Below are 27,952 nucleotides of genomic sequence, written 5' to 3'. Positions count from 1 at the left end.
GAGTACACAGTAAAGTGAATGTTATACGTGAGTAATCATGGTCAGTGTAATAAATCATTACACATTTTCACTTTATTTGTCTTTCCAGAGGTACACATAACAAACATTAAATAACAATAAATTATATCAGGTAGAGGAATAACAAGTTTTCACACTGTGGTTGTAGATCAGGTCAGCAGGTCAGTGCATGAAAATCCGCATAAACATTTACTAAAAGAAGTTACTATATTTACTATAAAGCAGTAATTAACACTTTAAAGTTCTACTGCCCTTCCTAGTTTGGAAAAACTCTTTCTAGTTAAAGTCCTGCATTCAAAATCTTATACAAGTTCAATTATGAAGGAAAGTGTTAGCATGGAATGATAGTTAAACTAGTGAACTGTATAAATACTAAAACCTTTGCGTACTGATTCTTTAAATGTGTAATAGTAACATTATTATCATAAGTAGTAGTATAAGTGATAGTTTAACCATTATTGACATTATTATTAGCATTATTTGTTGTTGTAGTAGTCGTATTTGTATTAAAAAGGAAAAAAATTTTTGCTGCACATTCGTAAACACTGGTTTTATTTTGAAACGTGGAGCCGGAAGTATTCAGTTTCAATATGGCAGACTTGACAATGTTGGTCACTAGCTTGCAGAGGGACAGGACAGGCAGGACAGCGATGGGCCACAGCCGATATTTATCTCTAATAAATCAAACTACAGCGCGGACTCAACCGTTAGTGATGGACAAGCGATAGTTACGGTGTTTTATGCTATTTGACGGTGTATTTGTTTATGGTTTATAAACGTTAAGCGGCAGAGTTTAGCTAACTTAGCAGAATTGTTCTTCCAGGGGAAGGAAGTTTTGCTGTAGCGGAGGAAACATAATAGGAAGCCGGGCAGGGCCGAACTATCCCGACATGGAGGAGTCCGACTCGGCCCTGGAGAAGAATGTGGCCGACCTCACGGTGATGGACGTGTACGACATCGCCGCGGTGGTGGGCCAGGAGTTCGAGCGGATTATAGATCAGTACGGCTGCGAGGCTCTGTCACGGCTGATGCCCAAAGTGGTGCGGGTGTTGGAGATCCTGGAGGTGATGGTGAGCCGGAACAACATCAGCCCAGACACCGAGGAACTGCGGCTGGAGCTGGACAAGCTGCGGCTGGAGCGGATAGACCGGCTGGAGAAGGACAAGAAGCACAGGAAGGTCTGTCAGTGCAAAATCACAGGCCTGAATGATCCCCGGGCCTGCGAAGTTAATTATTCTGCTGTTACTTAGAACAATGTTTGATATTTTAACTCTAATTGGGTTCTTTAATTTAAGGGGAAAACACTTTACTTTTTATTCTATAACTTGATCTGACAGCAGGAGTAACTTTACTAATTAAGTTTTAATAATAAACAAAACCTGAGCAATACATGACACTGTGCTTGAGATTCAACTGTACATTGATTCAGATGAGCTCAACCTCCACCTGCAGCAACATTAAAAAGCTGTTAAATATAAAAAATATAATATAATATACTTGTATACTTTTTACTTGTGATAGAGCAGTATTGGTACCTGTACTTACTTCTACTTATTTCCCCACTGATAATACATTTATTACACAAATTAAAGCTGCAGATTTATTTTCAATCATTGAGTTGTTCTTTGCCTGAAATAAACAAACCAAGGGCTACAAGGACACAAAGTTACTGTAACTTAATCTATTTTAAAGGACTGATTTTTTTACTAAAGAAAAAGTACCAGTACCAAACTTTAAAGATATTCCATTACAAGTTAAAGTCCTGCATTGAAAATATATAAAAGTTAAAGCAGAGAATTAGCCTCTGTGAGCAGTGTTGGAAAGTAAATAAGTACATTTACTTTATTTTAAGTATATCCAATTGATTCTACTTTATACTTCTAAATCACTTTGCAATTTTACTTCACTGTATTTATGTAACTGCTATAGTTTATATACAATCAGCTTATTATAAGTGATGCATTGTCACAGATTAAAGGCCCCTCGCAGGTTGTTTTCAGTAGCTGATCAGACTGTTTCAGGTCTGCTGGCTGTGACATGAGGTCATGGCCCGCTACTACTGGTACTATAACTACTACGACAACAACAACAACTACTACTACTAGGCTTTTGTGCACTAATTATTATCTTTTCTGCATGAGATTAAAAGAGGTTTCATCTCCTGAAGGCTCCATACACGTTTCCCCGTGATAGCGAGTCATTTCTGGTTGTTTTCTCGAGTCCTTGACTTATTTATCTCGAGATAACAAAGCCGCACCAGCGTAATGTCAGATGATCATAACCTGTTTCCCCAGAGCTGCAGAAGCACAAAACAAACATAGAATCAGGCTTAACTGACCTCATCAGTGTGGGCGATGGCAGCATGTCCTGCTCTGTAGCATCACAGTCTGTTTTCTACATCGACAGAAAATGATCCTGTTATCAAGAGAAAACCAGCTTTGTTATCTCGAGATAACGAGATAAATAAGTCGAGATCTCGACACAGGAACCGGAAATTACTTATGACGGGAAAACAGAACAAATAAAATGTATGGATGCATGTCCGCTTTGGGCTTCCGTACCTTTTTGTACAGCAAGAACTTTTACCTTGATGTACTATTTCTTTCACCACCTGTGAGCGTGTATCTAATAATATATTCATGTACATGATAATAAAGGGCTTATTAGTTTGCAGAAATGTATTTTAATTATGTGAAATATTTCTAATTTAAAAGAACTCTTCTAACCCTTCTAACGTCTCCTCTATACTTCTGATTCTTGCTTCTCTTTAAACATCCTTTATTGGACTCTGCCTTTGTAGCAGAATGTGCTTTCTCCTTTCCAGCATGTGACAGTAAAACCTTTGGATCTTGGATCAATAAATAAGTAGGAGAACAACTGCTGACCCTCCCTGACTCGTACGTAGGAGACGCAAAGCTGCAGCTGTGACGTTTTCCGTGAGAAAATCTGCTCCGTAAACTGACTCTGCGCTCTCAGTCAGAGCAGAGAAATCCTCTTTATCACACTCACGAGACCCGGTTAATCAGTGTTTACCGCCGCTCCGTCACCGTCACGAGAAACTCACACATACACTTGTTTATAGCAGCGAGCAGACTGACTCTGAGCTTTACAACAACCACAATATATCCTGAAGGATCTGTCTGTTTAGAGTGATCAGCATCTGAACATTATCTGACAGCTGTGGTTACATAAAGATTAAGATTCTACATCAAAGAAACAGATGATCAGCTTATAAAGAACAACGTTCATCAGGTGTTCCTAATGTTTTGTCGTCCTACAAAATAACCAGCGTGTTGCTCCTGTAACATTTTACACGTCTGTGTCGTTTTCAGTTTGATCAAAGAGACGTAAACTTCTGACAAAGACGTCATTTATCTAATTTTAAATAAAAACAGTAAAAAATTGGGGATAAAGTCCAAAAAAGCTTTGTTTCTTTCACGGGTTCCAACTCTTCTGATAGTCGACTAGTCATTGATTATTGAAACAATTAATCGACTTCATTCTTTTAATCACGTGCTAACTAACAAGAAATACAATCAATAAGAGTTCTTTATTCATAAAATATTTCTTTTAATAACCTTTGCTGCTGATTTGGCTCCTACTGATACACAAGAGAAATAAAACGTTTTTGTCCGTTTAAAAACAATGACAAAGTATAAACAATACATCAAATCAAACACAAGTCCATCGCTCCTTCTCACATCACCGACGTGCTCCCGTGATAAACAAGGTCCTCTTTACAGATCCTGCAGGCGATCCTTTTCTCTGCAGCGCTGAGGCTGAAATGCTCCCAGACTTTACACGTTTTAGGACGCCATGTGTTGTATTGGCCGCCGACATTTCACTATATTTTGTTTACCTGTTGCTTCCCGGTTGCTGTTTTGCATGAACAACTCTCAGCAGAGATAGTAAGGCTGTGAGATGGCTCACCCTTCAGCGACTCAGCTCCGGAAAACGATGCGTGAGGACGTAACCAACTAATTATAGAATATTTAATTCATTGGCGACTAATTCTGTCATCGTTTTTTGTTGATAATGTCGACTAATCGTTGCACCCCTACTTCCTTCTTCTTCTTTTCTCTCCCGTTAATCATCTCACGACCCCTTAGAGTTCTCTGGTGACCCTTTGCGGGGGCCCAAACCGTAGGTTCTGAACTGCAGTAAAATACTGCTTGACTCGACCTGCCTGCTTATAACTATTATTCAGAATTTCCTCATAAAATGAGGCACAATTTGGACCTTTTTTGTGTGTTTAGTGTGTTACACAAACATTGTGTTGGAGCCGAACTGACCCCTTAAAACCTCTTAATCCCACAATAACACAAACAAATGAAAGCAGTGGTCAGAGAGTAACTCTGTGTTCTGTCAGCTCAAATGACTGTTTTTGTCAGTGGAGTTTGGTGGGTTTGAAGAGAACGATGTAACTGCTGTTATTTCAGTAGCAGCACTTCCTGTAAAGTTGTCAGACAGTCTTAATAACAACCTGAGCCTGTCAGTGGAACAGTTTTATTGGACGCACTTTGGAGGCTTCTCAGAGGTGATCATATGCTGATATATAGACTCCCTTTACTCCTACAGCACTCGAGCAGTGAGACGTAGCTCTGTCATACTTAAATCAGTTAAAACACATTTCTTCTTTTACCTTTGAGCTATGAATCCTTGGTTTTTGAGTCTGCAGGACTGATTCAATGCAGATTGTGTAATCCTGCCTCCTTCCTATAATCTGATGACTAACAGGAAACAATCACACATTTGTCAAATATAACTGAAGTGTGAGATGAGAAACATTTTCCTGCTGAGTCAGGATCAGAATCACCATCGGCTGGCATCATGTGCGGCTGAAATAAACAGGAAGTGCTCACTTATTCTCCCACTGCATTTTAAATGGAAATATTGCACTTTTTACTGCGCTGCAGATATCTGGCAGCTTTATTTACGTTACAGTTTCAGATTATCAGTTAACAAAGGAAGAAATTTAAGAATGTTTTGTGATAATGTGCGGCTTCTTTTGGTCTTCAACGACAGTAAAACTGAATCATTTAGAAGTTTAGATCGTCGGTTGGATGAAAGCCTCGATTAAAGTTTAAAGTTAAAGACGTCACCTCTTTTCCAGTTCTTGACTCGCTCATTTAGTCACATAGTAATCCGTGCTTTTCATGGCTGAACAGGCGTGTTATGTCTTCATGTGTGAGTCAATCACATATCAGAGTATTATGGAGCTTTTCTCGACTTAAAACGCGACAAAAATTTAGAAACAAATCAAAGGAGAATCAAATGAAATGCAGATGTTTCCACACAGGACACGTTGTGAAATATATGCTGCCAAAATCGACATGTTTAAACCTGAGGGAATCAAATCCAGTGTTGGAAAAGTGTTCAGACCCTTTAATAAAACCACACTTTGAAAATACTACACGACAAGAAGAAGCCCTGTGTTGAAAACAAATGGTCCCGGTCAGAGTTCTGTTTAATAAATGAGCATTATTTGCATAAAATATTAAGTGGATTAAAGTGCATAACATGGAAATAATCCTGTAAATAAGAAGTACATGATTAAAATGTTTCACTATAATCCATCACCTACTGAGATGAGGTGTCTTCCCTACATGAGACGTAGAGGTGCTCAGTGAAGCATGATGACGTTAAATGTGTGTTCCTGTGTGTTTACAGGAGCTGGAGCTGGTGGAGGACGTGTGGAGAGGAGAAGCTCAGGACCTCCTCACTCAGATCGCTCAGCTGCAGGAGGAGAACAAAAGCCTCCTCACCAACATGTCCATCAAAGACCCCATGAGTGAGGAGGACCTGCAGAGGCACGAGGGTGAGGACAGCTGCTCCAAACACACACACGCTTTAAGTCATCTCTTTACACGCTTATAAATGTCTTCACTGTTTTAAATTAGAGCCACAGTGGAGACGGGATGTTTCTGTTGCTTCTACAGGAAGTAGTTCTATTTTTTTAAAGGTTTATTTGAGCTTTGAACTTCATTTGTTTGCAAGATCTTGACAGCTGAAGACCAGAAAAAAACGTTTCTCTTTTTGCATTGACATTACACTTTCCCTCTCTCCCTCTCTGTCATGCAAACAGTCAAACACACACACGGATACACACACAAATGCACACACACGTACACACACAAATGCACACGTACACACAAAGGAAGCCTTCTCTGGTATCTGACGGAGAGCCAGTCTTGTCTCTGCATCAGAGGCTCTCTGGTGGTTTCACACAGAGGACGCAGTCACTCTGACACACTGTGGACAGACCAGCCTCAGTGTGCCAGCACACCTGCTACACTCACACACACACACACACACACACACACACGCACACACACACACACACACACACACTGGAATTACTGCACATAAATCATGGCTCGCTCTGCACTTTTCCCCTCCACTTGAAACAGATTATAAAGAATGCAAAATATTTCTCACATTAGAAAATATGCTGTTTTTGTTTTCATGCGTTCCCTCCCTCCTCCCAACCTTTTGTCCAGGTATGACGGAGAGAGAGAAGCAGGTGATGAAGAAGCTGAAAGAAGTGGTGGACAAGCAGAGAGACGAGATTCGAGCTAAAGACAGAGAGCTGACGCTGAAGAACGAGGACATAGAAGCAGTAAGACGACAATGTCCCACTCTGGACGGAGCTGCATGTGATGTTTTAGCTTAAAGCTGCACGAGGAATTTCAGTCCTCAGAGACGTCACCTGGTTATTGACTGTAGTTATCTGATGTAGCTGCGTGTATCTGTTTGTAGAAGCTGGGGCACATTGTTACGTTTACTCCTCTGTTTGTGTCTCTGCAGCTCCAGCAGCAGCAGTCTCGCCTCATGAAAATCAACCACGACCTGCGGCACAAGATCTCGGTGGTGGAGGCTCAGGGCAAAGCTCTGATCGAGCAGAAGGTGGAGCTGGAGGCCGGTGCTCAGGCGCGGGGACAGGAAGTCGGCGCCCTACGGCAGGAAGTGCAACGCTTGAGGGAGCGACTTCAAGGAGACCTGCCTGCGCAGAACCCTGAGGAACCCCCTCCTCAGCCCCCTTCACCTGCAGAGGTAACAAAGCTCAGATACGATTACAGAAGCTACATGTAGTTAAATAATGAAAACACTTATTATCTATCTGAAAGCTGGGTCAGGTTACTTAGGAAAAATGTGAGATTAAACTATGTTTTGAAAGTACACACAGCGCATTGTGTCATGGCTGACAGCATCAAACTACCTTTTTTTTAATTTATTGATGCTGTTGGGATGTAATCCAAAAGAATTTAACAAATATAACCAATCCTCATCAATCATTTAGCTCTATAAATCCACATTGCACTGTAGGTTAAAATCTAATCCATTATCCACTGTCATCCCCTTTCTCTCTTAATGTTTCTTAATTGTGACTTTTTTCTAAGGATTTAAGAATATCCCGAAAACTTCTTGCCAAAAGTTAGATGAAAATCCCCGTCTGTCTGTTCACCATGAAGCTACGGCAAAGAGACGTTTATATTCGCTCTGTGTAAAGAATAAAATCTGGGGAGACACCTTGCCTGGTTCTGTCCAAAGGTAAAACATCTGCCTCGTTCCGACACATAACCCGCCATCAAACCTTTGTTAGAGACGAGATAGATCACGTTTATTGGTGAGTTTTAAGCCCCTTTTACACCGCCAGTTTGAGGCGGGATGTTCCGTCGTCTATGTAAAACGCACGGAGGCGGAATGGTGGGGCGAAGTCGTCCTGTCTCTGAGACAGCATCTGAGGCAGTGACAGAGGCGAAACAGCGTCTTTGTAAACAGCGGAGCCAGCAGGGCGGAACAGCGCCGTGTGTGTGTATTTGAAGCACGCAATGTTTGTTTACACCTCGCGCACGTTTTGCTTCCTCAACGCCAGAACGCTTTGTAAAAACACACACTGCGGCGGGTCTACGCCGGCGTTGCTTGGTCCAATGTAAAGTGGCAAAGGCTGCATCACGGCGGAGCTTCGTTGCAGCACTGAGGCAGAACCGCAGTGTAAAAAGAGCTTTAGAGTTTCTGGTTATCAGATTACCTTTGGGCAGAGCCAGGCTAGATTTCCCCCCCTGTTTTCAGTCTTAAAGCTAAGCTAAGCTAACTTTTCTTCTGGCTGTAGCTGAAGCAAATTCATGTTCTTTAAAAAAGTGTTAAACTGTGTTAGAAATACTGATATAATAAGTGCAGCGACAGAGTCACACAGCCGACTACGTGTAAGTTCTAGTTTTAAAACAATGATGATAACCAGTAATTTTCCACACACAGCAAACACAACACATCATCAGAAGGACGTCTTTGTAAACAGTTATTAAAGTGTCTTTTACTCCATCAGCGTGTTAAAGCTGCGTCAGTGTTGGTGGGTGCAGAGGGCTGGTCAGACAGACCTGACCCCTCTGAGCTGGTGCTGGGGGGGTTTGACCCTCCCCCACAACCCCTGCCCGGCTCCCTCAGCCCGGAGGGACACGAGGATGAGGAGGCTGAGGACGAAGCAGTGCTGCTCTGGGTAATACAGAAGTGCTAGTTAGTGAACCAGAGTGGTGTGATTGTCCCGCCTCTAACTCCAGACCTCAGAACAACCCCGTCAGTAGAGACCAAACAAGCTAGCAGACTAACATCCCAAAGACCCATGAGAAGCGCTGAAGTGGCTCTGCATGGGTGTTGAGAAACTAACACACAGTGTCAGTAGGATTTCACGCTGGTCAGCCAACTGGGTGAGACTTTCTGGACCACTGCACCGATGACCTTTCTAAATATAGATCCGCCAGCCGCTCGGCCGCTAACCGCACTTGAAGTTGCCCTTTAAAGCACAATGATCCTGAGACACTGACAGTAGAGACGGTAGATCAAAGTCCAACTGAAATGAATCTGCATGTCTGTAAGTCACGTGTCCTTTGTTGTCCTGTGAGAAACATGAAACAGAAACTCTAACAGGGGAATTTTTTCTTGCAAGATGGTGCCCCCTTATCTTTGCATTCATTCTTTAGTCTTTGTAGGCGGAGAACTTGTTCCATTCAGCCAATCAAATTGCTTAAAATTGCCTGATTATGCATCATACATAGATCTCTCTGTATGGCCTTGTATTACGTACTAACCACACGTTAGGTTTACTCTTTTTTAGTGTGTGATAAACAGTTTGTTTTGTTTGTGTTGTTCCTGGTTGGAAAGATGAGGTCACTCTTGAAAGAGATATTTTAATCACAAGAGGCAAATTAAAGAAAGGATAAAAACCGCTTTGGTCTGAATATAAGACGACCCGCTTTCAAGTCTAATATTTGGAAAAAATTAAATTTGGAAAAATCTTATTTTTATAAAGAAAACAACCTCAACAGTTCAGATTTAGGGGGCCTTTCTGTGTGGAGTTTGCATGTTCTCCCTGTGCATGCGTTCAAACACATGCTCGTTAGGTTCATTGGTGACTCTAAATTGCCCGTAGGTGTGAGCGTGAAAGGTAGTCTGTCTCTGTGTGTCAGCCCTGTGATTGACTGGTGATCAGTCCAGATGTAACCCCGCCTCTCGCCCAATGACAGCTGCGATAGGCTCCAGCCCCCATGTGACCATGAACAGGATAAGCGGTATAGATAATCATGGCTTCAATATCTTTTAGATGAAATTGTCAGATTTAAATGAAATAAAATGTAATCCAAGTGTAAATGAAAGCACCAATAACCTGAAATTCTAATAACTTGTCATCTATTAGTCATTAGGCCATCCATCGAATAAGCGTGTACACACTCTCCTGTCAGTCTCTTGGAAGCGGCCGCTTTGAGGTTTTTCTCTGTTAGCATCTGTTAGCTAAGACTGTTAGCATCTTTTTGGGCTCGCCGTCTTCGGACATTACCCTCTGTGACACCTTATTTCTTGGCTGCTGGACGGTTGTTTAATGAGTTTTCTGTATGATTATTATCTTTAATTAGCATCATAGCTCCGTCATAGCTCCGCCTCAGTTGTTGGTTAGCTTGGCCTACGTTTGATCCACTTTGTTCCAGACGATCACCGTGTGGCCTCAGTCATGAGGGGTACACTTGCTTTACTGATAAGTAACGTTAGTAGTAGTGGCATGAGTAGTGTTATCGCGGAATGGAACCCTGACAGGATTGTGTGATTAGAGCCGAACCCCTAGCAACGGTCTGTTCTTCATAGCAACGGTCTGTAATTGAGAAATAACAGTTAACCAATCAGAATGAAGTATTTAACACACCCGTGTAATAATGGCATTTAAAAGTCTAGACCTCGAATATAAGACGATCCCCCTTTGTCCCCCGATGCGCTCAGCCTGCCAGCAGCTGTCAATCAAACACAGACACGCCCCTCTAGCTGAGTGGGAGGAAAAAGAAGTAATAAAGCAACTGTTCCCTGTTCAAAGCAAAATAGTTGATAATAAATTCAGAACAAATGACGACATAAATGGATTAATAAATGCGATTTCAGTTGGACTTTATCTTGTTGATAGAATGATTTTTAAGAGTAGTTTTTTGCTCAGTGCATGAGTAACGTCTGTCAGCTGCATGTGTTGTTGAAGTCTTGCAGGTGTTTGACACACAGCGAATGTCTCGAGTGTGCTGAGTTGAAAAACGAAACAGAGTTGTAGCTTTAAGGGAGGAGGGAAGGGCCAATGTATTGGAACAAGGCCTGATGTCTGACTTAGACTTCAACGTTTGCCACCAGGAGGCGATGTGCGATGAGGACATGCCTGCTGTGTTCCAATATTTTACCAAGGTATCCTCACCTCCTTCCCGCCCTCTTTCCTTCCTTCCTTCCTTCTCTCTGGTTTCGTTTCCTCTTAGTGATGCGTTTGTCTCTCGGCAGGAGGCGCTGTGCGAGGAGGAGTCGGGAGGCCTGGACCCAAAGGACCCCAACCGGCCCCGGTTCACCCTGCAGGAGCTGAGGGACGTCCTCCACGAGAGGAACGAGCTCAAGGCCAAAGTCTTCATGCTGCAGGAGGAGCTGGCCTACTACAAGAGGTACGCACAGGACAGTGACTGTGTGAAAGAAGAGGCCAATTTCATCATAGGCCTCTGTACAATCGGACTTCTTTTGCAACCCGTGCAGACGCCCCCTGCTGGCCATGAGAAAGAATGCTGTTCCACTTCTACCTCACTTTTCAGGAGGCATGGAGGCTACGTCCTCCTCTTATATACAGCCTTTGCCACAGTCATTTACGCACTGTATGTTAATCTGAGGAGATATATTCTTAAAGTAGCATAATTGTGGCTTTGTTATTGATCATGTTTCCATGTTTCCAGTGATGAGACAGAAGAAGACATTGTAACTTCCTCTCCGTCTCCCTCGCCTGAGCTGAGGACTCGCTCCCGATCGTCTGCGCAGCCGGAGTCTGGAATCAAACGCCTGTAAGTTGACCTCACACCTGCAGACACACACCGGAGCGTCTGCTTAAGGAAACACTCACAAACAACCTCACTTTGAGATTCCTCAAGTCAGATTGCTTTGCATGCGCTGGATAAATGCTTCTTTTAAAAGGTGCCTGCATGCTCCTCCTGAAGACTCAAGCCTCTTCTTTAAAGGGAAGTAACGTCTCCTCACTCGGAGCTCTTGGGGCTAGTTCAGGGCTTGTAACTTGAGCTCTGTGTCTGGTTTACTTTTGAGAAACTGTTGTGTTGCATATTTATTTATTTATTATTGACAAAAGTAGATCAACAAAATGTCATCATACATAAAAGAAAACAAGGAGCAGAATATATCCACAAAATAGTTTAACCAAAACGAACACCTTTCTGTGATTATAACTGGACACAGCTCATGTTTACGTCCACTTCCTGTTTTTCTTCTTCCTGTTTGGCCTGAAAAAACAAACCAGAGAAAACACAGCAGATAACTGAAATTTACCGGAAGTGGTTCAAGCCAGAGGTCAAAGTGTGCACGCTGAATATTCTTCAATGATTTCATTCTTCGTCATCCTGGGGATGCCACTATGATTGATTGATGTTTTTCATTAGTAAGGGGCTTTGATTAGAGGTGGTTAACAGTCTTTTTATATACATTTAATGACACAGTCCCGACCTGTCATTCTACAACAAGAGGAGGCGGAGACGCGTCGTCCATCTTTATTTACAGCCACTGATGTGCACAGTTAGTCATCTGCATGTTTTGGTCGCCATGGTTCAGGTTGTGCACTTGATACCTGCACCCATTTTATCTTTCACTAAAACACACGGCATGACTTCTCTTGATTTAATCTTTACATGAGGTCAATCAGAGGTCAAAGGTTGATGTGGTCCCTGTCTCCCCCCCTGTTCGTCCCTCCCTCCCTCCTCTCTCTGTATATCTCTTCCTGTTTGTGCCTGTGTGTCTGTGTAACAGGATCTTCACAGCCATTATGCCAATGGTGACGGCTGGTTTGATCCCAGATGACCCCACTTTACAGCCAATCAGACGTCTCGTATCGCTTGTATGACTCGTTACATGGTTGGCTTCTGAGCCTGTCACTCCCTCAGCTAACAGCCTCCCTCCCCCTCTGCATGTGTCGGCCTGCCTTTTCCCTCCTTTGTAGTATTCTGATTGGCTGATTGTGGGGCTGTCTGATTATTATTATTAGTGTGGATCATTAAACATCAGCCAGTCAGAATATTAACATGTAGTCTTTTGTTGTCTTTTCCCTCATTGACCACATTAATATCTTTCTCCGGGCTCCAAACTCACCCAAATAATCCTGCAGAATTCACAAACTAAAGCGCTTTGAGCTCTCATGTTTTATTCTAAGGATGAGTTCATTACAGTAAAAAGTTTTGATCTAATATTCACACTAAAAAACACTTGAATTATCTGTGCACTGACAAATAACAAGGATGATAGAGGACACAATCAGTTCATAGCACTGTGTCTTTAACTGTGCTTAGTAAACACTGGAAATTAGCGACAAAGACAACTCGCCTTTCGCCTCAGCTGTCAGGATCACTGCTTACACTGCTGCTTAGACTCGCCGGGCCGCGGCTGACACAGCAGGAGACGCTTGGGAAGTCTGCCTGTGAATTAAACACTCTCTCCCTGCACTGTATGGCTCAATATTAGCGACAGGTGTTTTCTGTTTGCTCACTACTTTAATATGGTTTGACTTGTAACATAATAGGCTTTGTAGATTATTTATGTTAAGGGAGGGTATTATGCTAATTTCATATTTCACGCTGTGATTCCTGCTGAGTAGCTTAGCATAATTTAAAGTTAAAAGAACTCCTAAGTTTCCTCACACTGGTGCTCTGTGCGCGCCCTCATACAGCCTCTGAGTGAAACGACTCTGTCCCTTTAAGAAACCCCGCCCCTACAATCCAGCTGTCTTCTGATTGGCCAGCTCTCTGAAGCCTGCTGACTTGCGCGTAGAAAGAACAGTGTGAAAGCTGGCGTTCACCGCAGACTGAGCTGAGAAGCCTGGGGATTACTCCAACATACTTTTACCTACAGATCTGAAACTTCACCCACGTTTAGTCTGAACAGCCGACATTGTAACATTATATATATATATGTCTTAAAATGTGAAACAGCCCCCTCTGTAAGTTTTTTAAGCTAATGTTTTCGTTGAGCTCGTGCATTTAGTCGGCCGTACAGTGAGAGAAGTTTATAATGAATTCATTCTTTATTTGAGAAAAGCATTAACTTCACATTCAGCACTTCACATAGCATCAGTGTTACTGCAGGTCCATCCTCACAACACTGTGCACATATAAAACAGACAGAAATAATAATTGCAGTACATCTGATGACTTTTTTAGACCCTCGCTCTTACACAGACATTTTTGTTCTTTTAAAAGTAACATTAGCTTTAATTATTTACAGATGAACATGGGAAGCTTTCACCTTAGACGCTGCAAAGGGTTAAAGGAAGGTAGAAGAAAAACAAATACAATAAAGAGCAAGCTACAGATTTAGTTTGTTATGAAAGGGAGAAATGAATAAACTGATTCTGATAGTTGTGTGAATTAAATTACATTTCTGGAGGCAGATGTGCTAAAACAAAAACTCTTTGCGAAGAGGAACTGTAGGAGCCAATTAAGCATGTGTTTACTGTGTTCTAATGTCTGATTCATTTTGACCACTAAGGTGTATATTGTGTTGGGGTAATTGGTCACATGACAAGGTCAGGTGTTTATAGATCACGGGAAATAGGAAATTAGTTGGGCATAGGTGGAGGGAACACACTGTACCAATAGGTAACAAAAACTGACTTACTTAATTTACATTTGACGCCCCACTCTCCAGAGGTATCTGCCTCTTTTTTACACCACACATGTGTTTACGTCCCTGGATGTATGCACTCATATGCCTACACAGGATTTTGAAGCTGTTCCACTGATAAACACCACTCTTTAAAATTTCATAAGTAAACAAATTGCATTTTAATATCATGCTCTTCGACATGTAGCCACCGTTAATGATCTAACTTTGTCCACAGCACTCAGGGCTCCCGGTTGATGCCATGATGTAATTTTATTTGTTACAGTTTAGGTATCACAACTAATTTGCTCAAAATAATAAACACTTAATGTTGTGATGTTGTAAAATGTAACACTCTAACTCTGCTTTATAAATGAGTTATATTTCCTGCACACGACAATCATGCTACTGTGAACAGCTGTAAATGTCCTCTCCTCTCCTCTCCCCTCCTCTCTTCTCCTCTCCTCTCTCCTCTCCTCTCCTCTCCTCTCCTCTCCTCTCCTTTCCTCCCCTCTCCTCTCCTCTCCTCTCCTCTCCTCTCCTCTCAGGTTTAGTTTCTTCTCCCGGGACAAACAGCGGAGCTCTCAGAGGGGCGGCCAGTTCGACGGCAGTTTCGGCTCGTGGGCGGGGAAGGACGAGGTGTACACGGAACAAGCACAGGAGGCGTTACAGCACATGTAGGGATTAAACTCGAAACTCTTTAACACTCCATGTCCATCACTCCAGGCCGGCTTTAAAGGCATCGACTGCAATCAAAAACACCACTAAGAGACTCACACTGCTACTGAAATCTGATGCGCTCGATGTGAGCAGGCCGACACATGAAGAGTGAACGGATCGACCCTGAATGATTCTCCAGTTTAGATAAAGACTTTTGTATAACCTCCCAAAAAGAAGTTTATTTAAACAGCTGAGAAATGTACTATGTATCTCAGAGTGAAGGCACATACAGACTGTAAAACTAAAGGCGTGTTCAGACCAAACATAAAGCAACATCTCCAGCGCTTCTCCAAGAACACGACCGCTGGAGTGTTTGTGAAGTATTAAGCAAAGCCGTGAATATCAGGCCTTAACAGCCAGCAGGATTAAAGCTAATGCTAACTTGTTTTGCAGTGAAGTATAACCGAACACATATTTTCAGAACCTACTATTTGATCCAAGTATTTCCCTCAAATTTCATCCTTTTTTTTTCTGTCTCTGTAAAGTCAGGGAGTTAAATCCTAGAGATCTGGGCGCCCACAAACATTTATTTAAACAACTTTATTGAAACAGTTTGACAGGAAACGAAATGAGGAGAATCTCAACACTGAAAGACTTTTTTTATCCGTTTCTTTTATTCAAATTGAAACATTTCAGCTCTAGCAACTCATCTCATTTACAGGTTGATATCCGTCTCCTTCGGTCCACATGTCGTAATCTTTCTCCGGGCAGGAAAATAGGTCGTACTACGGGTGTGTGAATGTTTCCGAAGCTCCTTTCACACATGCACTGCACTCCTGAAAGTTTCCAGGCTGGGCTGCATGTGTGAACGCAAACGGCTGAATTGTTCGCACTGACTTTCTGCAGACTTTTTCCTGCAAGCCTCCTAGTGAAATGTCCACAAAAAGTCGGGGTGAGCCGATGTGTGAACGCAGCAGGTAATAGTCAGGAACATCCACCGCGAGCAACGTTATCATGTGACCGGTGTGAAACCAGAAGAGCGACACAAACAGGATGATTAGAAACATCCGAGTTTGGAGAAGAAGGATCGTTTACAAGACAACTGAAGCAGAGATGTCTGCAGACTGGAGAGACGAAGAGAGTCAGGAGCTTCTGGCTGTGAGGGCCGACGCTGAAATTGTTTACGTCACGTCCTGCCTCATGAGACCCCGCCTCCTCTCCTGCAGACTGTCTTGAAATTGTCAGAAGTGCATGTGTGAAAAGGGGCTGAACAGAGTATAACATTAGATCCAGTTGAGCAGAAACTTGCATGGCCTTCTGAACTTTGAGTTGTCGGAAGGCAGACACTAGTTTGCATCTACTGCATCTTTGCATTAAATCTGTATTTAATCACTTGAAAAATAAGCTTTATGTTTGGTCTGAATGCAGCTTAAATGAGGACATACTTTGGTTCTTGAAGGGCTTACAGTTCGCACTGGAGGAGAGGGTAAAATTAAGTTGCACGATGGAAATTAGAAAGTTGTTGCAATCAAAGTGTTTGTTGGTAAATGTCCGGAGTGAATAGAAGCGGGTGAAAAGTACGACACAGATGAAGGCTCTGGAAGCAAAACGTGCTGCAAGATTCTGCCCCATAATCTCACTACTTAAAGAAGAGGGAGTTATATTATGATCCCTGCAGATATAAAAGGTAAACCTGCAAAGAAAACAACAACTACTTCCTGTTCTTGAGACTTGAGCCACAAAACGAGAGCTTTAATTTATTTGAAGGTTCATGTGTGCAGCTCGTAGGTCACCAGCATTTTGCAAATTCAAACTATGCAGCTCGTCAATTAAGGGGGGGGGTCAGCCAATGATGCTTATATTCAAGTTTTAAAAGCTGTGTAAAAGGTTTTATTTATAATGTAGCAGGTATGGAAGCCCATAAAGGCCAAGACAGAAACATATACATGAATGGTCTGGCGTTATAAAAACCAGCAAATTATTCAAACAGTGTCAAAATCATGAAGTTACACTACAAGTAAAGATTTACTCAGATTGTGTTAAAGTCTGAAGAGTTCCAGCTTCATTTCTAAAATGGTGAAACAGCATAAATAAAAGTGAAGTGTGCGTTACGTTTTTAAAATGTTGTGGTTGCTGCTTTATACGGAAGCAAAGAAAAAACGTGCTGACAATTATTTTTTTAATGATAAAGTTATTTTAGTATCACAAGAAAACACGCTTTGTTAATTTTGAGGTAGATAATTAACCCCTTATTACCAGACAACAAGTTGTTTCTTGGGCTGCATGGTGGTGCAGTGGTGCAGTGGTTAGTGACGTCGCCTCACAGCTAGAAAAGGTTCCTGGTTCGAACCCTGGTTCAGACGTAGTGGGCCTCTCTGTGTGGAGTTTGCATGTTCTCCCCATGCATGTGTGGGTTCCCTCCGGGTACTCCTGCTTCCTCCCACAGTCCAAAGTCATGCCCTAAAATAACCCGTAGGTGTGAAAGGTTGTCTCTCTCTATGTGTCAGCCCTGTGATTGACAGGTGATCAGTCCAGTTGTAACCCCGCCTCTCGCCCAATGACAGCTGGGATCGGCTCCAGCCCCACCGCGGCCCCGAACAGGATAAGCGCTATAGAGATAATGGCTGGATGGAAGTTGTTTCTTTCTCTCGTTATCTTGTGATAAATTATCTCGTTACCTCAAAATAAAAAAGTTGATTCCTCGCTATAATGTAACTTTATATCTTTAGGTGGAAAAATTTGTTAATCATGATCTTGTTATTTTGAGGAAACGAAAGTCCTTTTGTTGAGAGTCGAAGTCGAAGAACAACTCTTCTGCCAAGAAAACGAGTTGTTTTCTTCTGATTAATTATCACATTATCTTGAGATAACATTTTCTTTTGTCTTGTGATAAATTGTCTCTTTACCTCCTCGCGATAAAGTAACGCGAGGGGAAAAAATATTTAATAATGATAAATTATCTTGAGTAAACAAATTACCCTTTGTAATCATAAATGATCCTATCCTGAGAAAATGTTATTTTCTTGGATAATATAATTTATCTTGGGAAAAAAAAAAGTATTGTAAAAAAATTATTTTGTGTTGAGAAAAACAAAGTAGATTTAATTATAAATTGTCTCGTTATCTAAAGAAATTGTCGTTTTGATACCTCCTGATAATAAAGTATTATTAAAAACTAACATGATGGGATTAAAAAAATAATTGAAAACACGGCCATTCTCTGCTTCCGTAGCTTCTGCTTCTCCACCTTGACTTCAAACTTAACACTGACTCATGTCTTCACCCCTGAGAGGCCGTGAGGACGGGTGTGTTTCATCAGTGGCACTTTACCTTCATTTACTCTCACCCAGCGAGGAAGAACAAATGAATGTAAGATTACAAGAACACTGTTTTCATGATGAGAGTCAAAGCAGCTTCTGTTTTGCACATTCACAGACAGAACAAGGATATTTATTTCAGGATAGTCTCATGTTTCATATCACACCTGGAAGTCAAAGGGATCTGAACAGCGAAACATAAAAAGGGAAATTAAGTCACACAAGGTAACGTGTCTGTTCAGCTCATTATTTAAGTCATGACCCTCCCTCGTGTGTTTCCCTGATTAAAATGCACATTTAAAAGATATAATAAATAAATCAGTGCTTTATTAAACGAGCTGGCTTCTATTTAAATGTCTCCTCCATAATAAAAACATCTCAAAATGTTTCAGGTGTTTGTCTGATTTTTTTTTACCTGCTCGTTACTCATCGTGTTAGATAAGAGGTCAGGATGACGCTCAGGTAGGCAGGCGGCAACTTGAGGCAACAAAATGTAATGATAGTTGAGTTATATATATATATATATATATATTTTATAACTTATTAGAGAAGAAATGAAAAGCCCACTCTGTTTTCTTGCATATTACATCTTTATTCATCGATGCCTAAACCCCAGCATTCAGATTTATTCAACGCTACAACAGAGAAGATCTTTCCTAAAATGGCCAACAGGTCAGTTTTGCCGCTCAGGTTTTATTGCATTAGTTCTACCTAAAAAATGGAATAACCCTCCGTTTAGTGAAAACCTTTTACACGTGACACAATGCTACGGTTAGAGGTGACAGGGGAAGTGTTGAGGAGTAAAGGTCGAAATTTTAAGTATAACAGTTGCTTTCATGAATATATACTTGATTATACATATATTCTTTATTCAATCAAAAAAGGGAATCAAAAGAATCCTGAGCTTCAATAATACATTGAACACTTTGGAAACTTTAAGACTTAAACTTCTTCTTTCATGTTTTCTGAACACTTTGATGGAAAATGGATTCTTTTACAAATATGAAAAAAATTAAATTTTAAATTTCATGATTTTGCCAAGAATAAGATGAGAAGATTGACACCACTCTCAAGCGTGTACGTTGAAGTTGTAGCTAAAGCTGGAGGTTATTAGCTTAGCTTAGCATAAAGACTGGAAACAGGTGGAAACAGCTAGCCTGGTTCTGTCATCAATCAACGTACTAATACCTTTAAAGCTCACTAAATAAACACTTTTTTTTTTTAAAGCCATACAAAAACCTAAATCCAAATAATATTAATAATAGTACAATACAAAGGAGTTACGTGCTGTACTACTTCCTGGATTGGAGCTGTTGCCAGGCAACAAGCAGCGATTACTGGAAGCTAATGATCCGACATGAATCAGCCATTTTTTGTATTGTTCTAACAACCAAGATATATTTTACTCAGTGAGTTTTAGATTTCTTGGTTGTTACAGTTGGACTGAACCAGGCTAGCTGTTTCCAGTCTTTATGCTAAGCTACGCTAATTACCTCCTGACTGCAGCTTCTAAATTCAACGTAAAGATATGAAAGTGGTATCAATGTTCTTATCTTACCCTCGGGAAGAAAGCAAACAGGCAAATATAACAAGTACTACCCCTTTAAGACTTAGACCTATGATAAATTATAAAGTGAGAATTTAAAAGTTAGATTATAAATCGGATAATTTTGGCTGTGATACAAACAGCACCTAATGGAAGAGAAAGGTGCAACTAAATTAAAACGTGTACACTGGTAAGACTTTTATCTTTCCTCCTGTTTGATAAAAACTACAGCGAGCAGCCGTTAAGGAAATAAAAAATAAACAATATATAATTGATGTTTTTTTAGATTAATGTCGACAATAGAAACCGATGGTCCTGGGGCTGAGAGCCCCAAACAGGAAGTCGTACGGTATTGAAAGAAAGACGAACACGTCAATGGTTTTTGGATACAAATATGGAATATCACAAGGCTTATGATCTAAAACTATTTATTATGATCGGATTCAACCGTTACCAATCCACTCCGTCATCCAGCAACAGCTTTTTTGTGGTCCAGTAATCTGACCAAAGTAGTGTGACTATTCAGGTTAAATTACAACAAAATTTTGTTTTATGAATGAGATATAAGGAGTGCTGGAGTATCTTTAAAAGTATCCTAATAACCAAGTAATTAGTCTCTCAGTGATTTTCTACTTCAGGACAAATCAAACACAAGATAAATAAGATCATTAAAGCTAAATTTGACCTTCTGGCTACAGTTCATGGAAAAACAATTTTGAAAAAGCTTGTAAGATAAAAGTATAAATAAAGTTAAAAAAAAGACCTGTTGGCTGTTCAATACTTTCACAGGGAACATTTGGTTGTGACAGAGTGGGAAGAACAACACACAGCAGGACTGTAAAAGTTCACCAAACACGCTTTTTGTTGGACGTGATAAACCGACGCTGGTCTGACCTGGAAAGACTGGTTTGTGTGTGAATGTGTACATAAAATAAAATGCAGAACAGAAGCTTGAAGAAAAGAGTTCAACATTTTGGGCGTACACGTATTAACTTTCCTTCTCTCACCACTTCTCGATTGATCAGCAGTTGAAAAAACAATGAAAGGAAAACATTTTTTAAATTAGCCAGTATTTCATGGTAAAACATGATTTAGCTATGGTCAGACAACGGCTAACGTTAGCATTTAGCAACCAATTTACCGTATTCACATGGTTACTATTTTCTTCTGACATCATGCTCAGGGTGGAAATCTCAAATGCTTTTAGAATATCCAAATATGATGTTAAAACTACAAATTTGATCATTAGCTACAATTAGAAATTAGCTAACATTAGCATCAAACATTTCCTAGCTAACACTGCAGTTATATAGTAGCCTATTACACAATACTATAGAATAGGCATACATTTGTTGCTAACATTACTATTCGCTACTGCAATGATGGTATGTTAGCTTACTGTCTAGGTAGGCTATGCTTATAATTTCGCTAGCCAAGAAGCTAGTTAATAGGTCAAGCTTAAATTCCTATCAAACAGTGCCGTTAGCAAGGAATTTTCCTCTCGTATAGTGTAACACTATCTAACTGTTGCGTTAGCCAAGAAGTGGTTAAATGCTAACGTTAGCTGTTGTCTGATGGTAGCTAATGAGTAATCAAATATGTTAGCGGTTAGCTAGGAAGTGGCTGAAATCTAATATTACAGTTCGGTAGTGTTACACGCTACGATGGGAAAGGCATGAACTCCTAGCGTAATGTGAGCTCAGTATTAACTTCTGAGCAAACATAATGTTTGCTAGTAATTGGTTGGATGCTAGTATTAGCTGTCAAATCTATCCCATGTCTTTTAAGTAGCTCAGTAATCTTCTCACCCCGAGCAAGACATCAGTTATTTCATCTCTACTACACTGGAAAATGGAGGTTAAAATTGGGCTACTTTTACTATTTTTCAGGTTCGAGGCTCTGATTATATTAGATATTCAAAGTACAGAAAAGAGAGTGAAATAAACCAAACTTTTTATAGGAAAGTGAAAAAATATGTTTCCCAAAATGCGAACTTTTCCTTTAAACCACCCGTGAATTAACAACAGCAAGCAAATAAATATATTTACAAAGTGCAGTGAAGAAGACGTTGTTGTAAGGTCAATAATTCATATTGAAGTGAAATTAAAAGAGAGCATTTGAGTCCATTGATTTCAGCAGATATCTAACAAACCGCTAATCTGGACCCATATTTATGTGTTCTATTTAAACCACAGACTGTGTATGAAGATGGACGACATGACAGCTCCCGAAAAAGTGAGTCCAAACCCTCTCTATCGCCCCCTGCTGACTGGCTGCAGTATCGGTCATAAAGCGCGCCTCCTCCATGTTAACAGATGGGACAAAAGGATCAAACTATAAATTTACGTCAAATACATTTTTCTCAAACATGGTTTCTGTCATTATAGTTAGTTCTTATCATGCTGATTTATGTCAAAGTGTTCATTTTTCTGACAAGTTTACTTTTAATTAGTTATTTGATGCTGTAAAAAGGGGGTGTGGCCTCATGATTGACAGCTCTGTTGACAAATCGGTTCCCGAGTAGCAGAGTAGAGGAGGAACGGCGAGAGGAGACGTAACTAACACTAACACTACAGTCATTTAACTTTCCATAGCGTGTCATAAGTTTAGGCGCTAATTAAGGAAACACATATGGGTCGTATTAAAGCGTAGGACCGATTTGGAAGTTTGGATCAGTGGACTTTATGGATTTACAGAAAATGTTAGATAATTCAAATGTGTTGTGCATCTTAAATATTAAAAAATACAATAAAGGCTAAAACTAAAAAAGAAGCTTGAAAACAGGACAACTATTCCTTTTTGTATTTATGTGTTCCTATGTTTGTTTGACACTTTTAAAAGTAAAATACTTTGATCTTGTGTCAAAAGTTTTGGTTATAAAGCCCCAAAAATGCCAACTGAACCACGAGTTTGGTGAACTTTTACACTCCCGCCTTACAATGTTTTGATGGCTGAAATGAAACTCCACTTCAACAGAATATCCTTTAAAAAAAGGGGTTCGTAATTTTCATTTCATAGTTCCTGTTGATCCAAAAAGGGCCTTAAATCTAAGTATTGCTAACTACTAATTAAGAAAAAGCAGTATAAAAAATGCAGAGCGTTAACTACCACCCGCATGCTGTAGAAGCATCGCTCTAATACAAAATGTACAAAATAAATGTGCTGCAAAACAACCAGGAAGTTTCATATACACATAAATAAAAAGTACTGAAGTCGTCTGACCTCAATCAAAATGTGATAAGTAACCCCCCTCCTGAAAACATAACCCCCCCTCCCATCCTATTTCCTCAATGCTAGAACAAAAAGGGAACACATTCTGTTTCTAAGGCATTTTGTACACGAGCTAACGAGAAACACAAGTGTTACTGTACGTTTCCCTTTTCTTTTTTTAAGAGGAGCCCTCGATCAATACTTGAGCCACGGGTGGGCTGCGATGGAGGCTTTGCTGCGGTCGCCGTAGTCGTACAGAAGCTCCTCCCCCTCGTCGATGTTGCGTGAGGCGACGAGGATGAGGTGAGGGACGCCGTTTATGTCGTGGAGTTTCGTTTGGCAGTTTCCATTTTTGCTGTGATTTATCAACCTACCCATTCGCTCAGTCTCTTTTGTGGCATCCACACTGTGGAAACAAAAAGCGTAAACTTTAGAAGAGAAAATGTTAATAACACATAAAAAGCTTCTATTAATAAAATAAACATCAAATCATCTTCTGGACCGGAGCTGAAACTTTACAATCATAATCATAAATCATAAAGTCCTGTGTGGTTGTGACCTCCTTCTGCACCATAGACACCAGAGACATATCCTCTGTTTACATTTTCCCGGTATAAATTCACAGTGAGTTGTTTGTTAGACAGTTAAACGGAAGATTTTTCGTTACACTCTTATGTGCATGTCATGATCTATTGAGAGAAAAAGATATACTTTTCATCACTGATTTACATTGTTATTAAAAAAACTGGCAGCACGTTTAGGTGTTGCAGTCATTTGGTTTATCCTACCAGTAAGTTTTGCAGAGGTACTGGAAGTAGTACATGTAGCAGCCTGTTGCGGGGTTTTGGGCGTACTCGGCTTCCCTCTGCTTGGCGTCAGTGATCTGCAGCAGGTCTCCGTGATACTCCACCACGTACTCGCCTTTCTGGAAACACCGTGTCGCGAACACGCCTCTCCCCTTTCCTTCTATGTACTGTACCTGCAGAAACAGAAGGTGTGAGAGGTTTTTCCTACAATGATAAAGCTATTATTACTATTTTCAGTCATCATCATGTCTGAACTTATTTTGCTTCCATTCAACTCTCCTACTTCCTGTTAAAATCTGGTACAGTAGCTTTGACGTCCCGATCCAGGAGCAAACGTGATCACAATTATCGTGTCTCTGCAGAGTTGATGCAGGTTTTTAAAGGTGTGTTTGAAGCTGCTGGTGTGTGCGTGTATCCGACAGATGTTTAAGGTGAAAGCAGAAAAGTAAACTTACCTCCATTCCTTCTTCTATTCCCTTTGTGATGAGCTCGTCTATGAGCTTCTTCTCCTCACACTGGGGACAGAAGGAAACATGAGATTACTGAATACAGCAGATTAGATATCTGTGTCACACACACTCCCCCCCCACACACACAAAACATCCCCACATCACACAAAAGCAGAATCAGATTTCTGTATCAGCCTAAATATGAGACACCCTGCATGATATTTACAACAAGTTTCCCAAAGATACTATCAGCCCATGGAAAAGATAAAGGCCCAATTCTAATTCCCCCTGTTGGCTCCACCCATAGTTTTGGTTTCCCCCCGACAGAGTGGCCGCTTTTCAAAACAGAGCTACAAAGGTTATGGTTCAAATCTGTAGCTGAGCAATGACTACTATCATATTTTTCAAGCTTCAAACATGGGGCATGAAGATAACAGCACTGTCCCCACATATTATCATTAACACAAAGTTTTATTGGCATTGTGAATTCGTCCCTATTTCCCCCCCTTGCATCTACATTTAAATAAGAATTTACCATATTATATTATTTTTGCATGATTCTTTTTTGTTGCAAAGCCTTCTGGGAGTTTTCTTCTACCACTATTGTTTGGAGCCTGCGTCTGAAAATGCTTAGTTTTTTACCGTCCTATATATATAAACTCTGATTTGATTTGACTAAAGCCAATTCTTTATTTTATTTAATAATCATCCCGCTGCGCCTTTTTTTTTTTTTTTTACTGTTGTTAAGACAACCACCGAATCATTAGCTGTCATTAACCTAAGCGTTATTTTGTAAACTGACAGAAGGCCCGCCTCTACATTCATCCGACTGGACAATGAGAAAAAACGGCCATGACGCCAGGCGCTTTTCTGCTTTGAGTTGAGTTGAACTCGAGGCGCTCAGAGCGTTTTCTCAAAAACGTGAGGCGCACAGAGCGTGAAAAATGCGAGGTGCTCTGCAGCGCAAAAGCAGCACGTAAAAAGCGTCCCTCTCATTGAAACCACTACAAAAAGGCTGCTAAAACACGCTCCGTCTGATCGGGCCCGTACTCTTCTACATTTGTCTGACAGCACTAATATAAATCTAAAAACCTCACATATAAAAGTAAAACAATAACAGGGACTATTCTTTTTTTATTGCAGTACTGTTGTACTGAGTATTTTCACAATGTGGGATTCATACTTTTAATTTTAAGTGATCAATAACTCTCCCAACCAATATGATAATACTCAAAACCAATCAACACAGTATAACATGCTGAACAACACAAGTGAAGGAACTTCATCTCACCTTCAGCTCTGTTTTACTTTTCCTCGAGCTTCGTCTTATTGGATAGTAGTCAGTAACTTTTCTGTTTTGGGAGTTCTTCCCCCCCGAGCTGTCGTAACACAAACAAAAAGCAATCATAACATGCATCACGTTGTTTGAAAAGATAACAGTTTAAAGTGTATCATTAATGACTTTGTGCGTACATTCTTATGGTGGATTTCTTTCCTTTGACCTTGAGGCGGACTCCTCTCCTCTGGTGGCTGTGGAGGGAGCTGCTGTTGTTGGCGTGGAGGGGAGGGGGAGATAAACTGTTACCGAGAGACAGGGGGAGATCTGTGGAGGCGCGGAGGCAGGCCTGAGAGCGATGGAGCTGCAGAGGCGACGCCTGTTCATCTGACCAGCAGGGTGAACACTGGCTGTAGCTGCTCTCCATCTCTGGGAAATCAGTCAGTGAGCTTTTTGGTGAGAGGCTGATGGTGTTTGTTCTCCGGCCTGGGAAGAAAGAGTGAATTAAACTATCAGTATTAACTCCTGAAATATAAAATAAATACTGGTCCGAACCCTCTAAAGCTTATCTGAGGAGCTGCAGCAGAGACACTCACCCTCTCCTGGCCTCTGAGCGTCAGCTTGCTGGCAGCATATTGGCGAGCACCGTCCCTCCTGTGTCAGCTTGATCGTGTTTCCATCGTGAACTGGAGATTTGGACTTGCTGCAGCTTAAGACAGTGACTGAATGACTATTGCATACAATCTCCTGTGAATGTAGAGAGGAAGATTTAGTCCCCTGTGTCTTTTGTTGCGGTTTATTAGGTTGTAACAGCTCAAGGGGTCGTTCAGATGGTAGGCTAGTCGTTTGTCATTTCAACACTATTTCATTAACTTTCATTTCATTTCATTAACTTACAGTGTGCGTAGACGTGCTAAGCAATGCAGCAATGCGCCACCAAAGGCAGGAAATAAGAAGATTGCTTGCTCTCAACATGGATGCAAACAATGCTGATTTTGAAATGTCCCCAAAAACGTGCATCAACAAACATTTAATGAGGAAGAAATGTGTTTGTAACACCTCAAAGATACACACAGGGAGCTTGGTTATTAATAGAGCTTAACTGATAAATAATCCAGGCTGATTTTCAGAGGTTTCATTATTCATTTATCAATTGATTTTCACCTCCCATTCCAGATGCGCGATATTGGATTTTTTGCCGATATCCGATATGCTGATATTTTCCAACCCTTTTTGCTGATTGCAATATCGATATATTAGGCACGTTTTTTTTTAACCTAACTGTTACAAGATACCGATAATGTGCCGATAATATTGTGCATCCCTACCTCCCATTATCATTTACTGATCTATTATTGACTGACTGATTATTTTGTTATCTTCCTGAGTTCCTGCCTTTGCTTTTTCTGTGAAAGCACTTTGTAAAGATCTGTTTTTAAGGTGCTATATAAGTAAAGTTATTATTTTTATTTTATTTATATATTTCAAAACATATTGGATATTATTTTTTACAATTCCTTAGTGCCTAAGGAGATGTCAGATTAATGTTTGTTTTATCTAACCAACAAATACAACAAACAAAAACGCAAATATATCCCCTTTTCTAAAGAAGAATGGTCAATAAAAACGGTCTGTTTTTAAAATTCTGTAAATGTACTTAAACTATACATAATGTTCTTGGTTGCTTTGCAGCACTATTGTTGTGGGTGGGGCCCTGAGGAGGGCAGCATGCTGGATCCACACCCACATCCCACCAGACCATCAGTACCTTTAAACCCAAAGACAGAACACAAACAGGCCTCTTTCTGCCTCATTATCTTTTGGTCAAATTCACTCAAACTTAAATAGATTTAAACATCTGCTTTAAAACTATTAAACCACTTTGAAAAGAGGAATTCTTGCGTTTATTTTTCTCTTATTATGTTAAAAAATACGGTTATGTCTTCAGCTAGCAGACACATGTAACACGCTAATGTTAGCAAAGCACTCTTGAACAATACGGCTCTCATTTACTGTAACTATACTAACTAGTATTAAAATATAGGAGAATTGAAAGATTACGTTCAACACTCACAAACGCACACGTATCACTATCAAATAAAGATATAATCCACTTCATCTAGCTTTTGTTAACCCGTGTTACTGATGTCCTAACAGACAAACTTACCCCGTTCATGTCCGACTTGTTTTCGTGGCTCCTCGCGCGGCTCTTTCCTCCCGTTTCGAGGGAAATAATAAATGAATTTTTATGCCGGTTTCGCGATTAACCTCTCCGTGCTCGTAAAGCACTGTCCTCCCTACACACTGGCCCCCTTCCACGGTGACTTTGTGCCCTTCTGTTGTTTTTAAACTGCCAGCAGCTCAGCCGATGCAGCCTCCACAGAGCCTGTCCGCCATGTTTTTCTCCATGTTAATGAAGGAGGGGGATATGAAGCAATGGCGCCCTCTGCAGGCCGACGGCGGCAGGACGTCTTTAATTATTCCCTCATGTTTAATGCTTCAGATACAGTGGG

General features: G+C 40.7%; 2 protein-coding genes across 5 annotated transcripts; one reads left to right on the top strand and one right to left on the bottom strand.

Annotated features, from left to right (window-relative positions):
• The first annotated feature begins 652 nt into the window (after window positions 1-652).
• Window positions 653-18,521, top strand: rilpl1 (Rab interacting lysosomal protein-like 1). Of its 4 annotated transcripts, XM_069673647.1 has the most exons (9): window positions 653-1,196; window positions 5,689-5,836; window positions 6,519-6,637; window positions 6,826-7,071; window positions 8,345-8,515; window positions 10,678-10,728; window positions 10,819-10,973; window positions 11,256-11,360; window positions 14,724-18,521. In XM_069673647.1, exons 1-9 carry the CDS (start codon window positions 909-911, stop codon window positions 14,854-14,856), a joined length of 1,416 nt encoding a protein of 471 aa, XP_069529748.1. In that variant the 5' UTR covers window positions 653-908; the 3' UTR covers window positions 14,857-18,521. The 4 variants fall into 4 exon arrangements, with proteins under 4 accessions (XP_069529748.1, XP_069529747.1, XP_069529745.1 ...); XM_069673646.1 differs by lacking the exons at window positions 8,345-8,515; window positions 10,678-10,728 and adding an exon at window positions 12,331-12,418 and having other exon boundaries at window positions 14,724-14,812; XM_069673644.1 differs by lacking the exons at window positions 8,345-8,515; window positions 10,678-10,728.
• Window positions 18,522-22,989: 4,468 nt separating this feature from the next.
• Window positions 22,990-27,828, bottom strand: kmt5aa (lysine methyltransferase 5Aa). The gene is made up of 7 exons (XM_069673706.1): window positions 27,607-27,828; window positions 26,036-26,186; window positions 25,637-25,925; window positions 25,455-25,542; window positions 24,170-24,229; window positions 23,697-23,887; window positions 22,990-23,314 (listed from the first exon to the last, which is right to left on the bottom strand). The coding sequence occupies exons 1-7, from the start codon at window positions 27,613-27,615 to the stop codon at window positions 23,104-23,106; spliced, it is 999 nt and encodes a 332-aa protein (XP_069529807.1). The 5' UTR covers window positions 27,616-27,828; the 3' UTR covers window positions 22,990-23,103.
• Window positions 27,829-27,952: the final 124 nt, after the last annotated feature.

This window comes from Semicossyphus pulcher, unplaced genomic scaffold (genome assembly GCF_022749685.1).
Source record: "Semicossyphus pulcher isolate SPU_LCO1_2020_fin unplaced genomic scaffold, fSemPul1.0.p SCAF_22, whole genome shotgun sequence".
Lineage (NCBI taxonomy): Eukaryota > Metazoa > Chordata > Actinopteri > Labriformes > Labridae > Semicossyphus > Semicossyphus pulcher.
The sequence above is the reverse complement of the archived record's forward strand: the minus strand, read 5'-3'. Positions and strand labels throughout refer to the sequence as shown.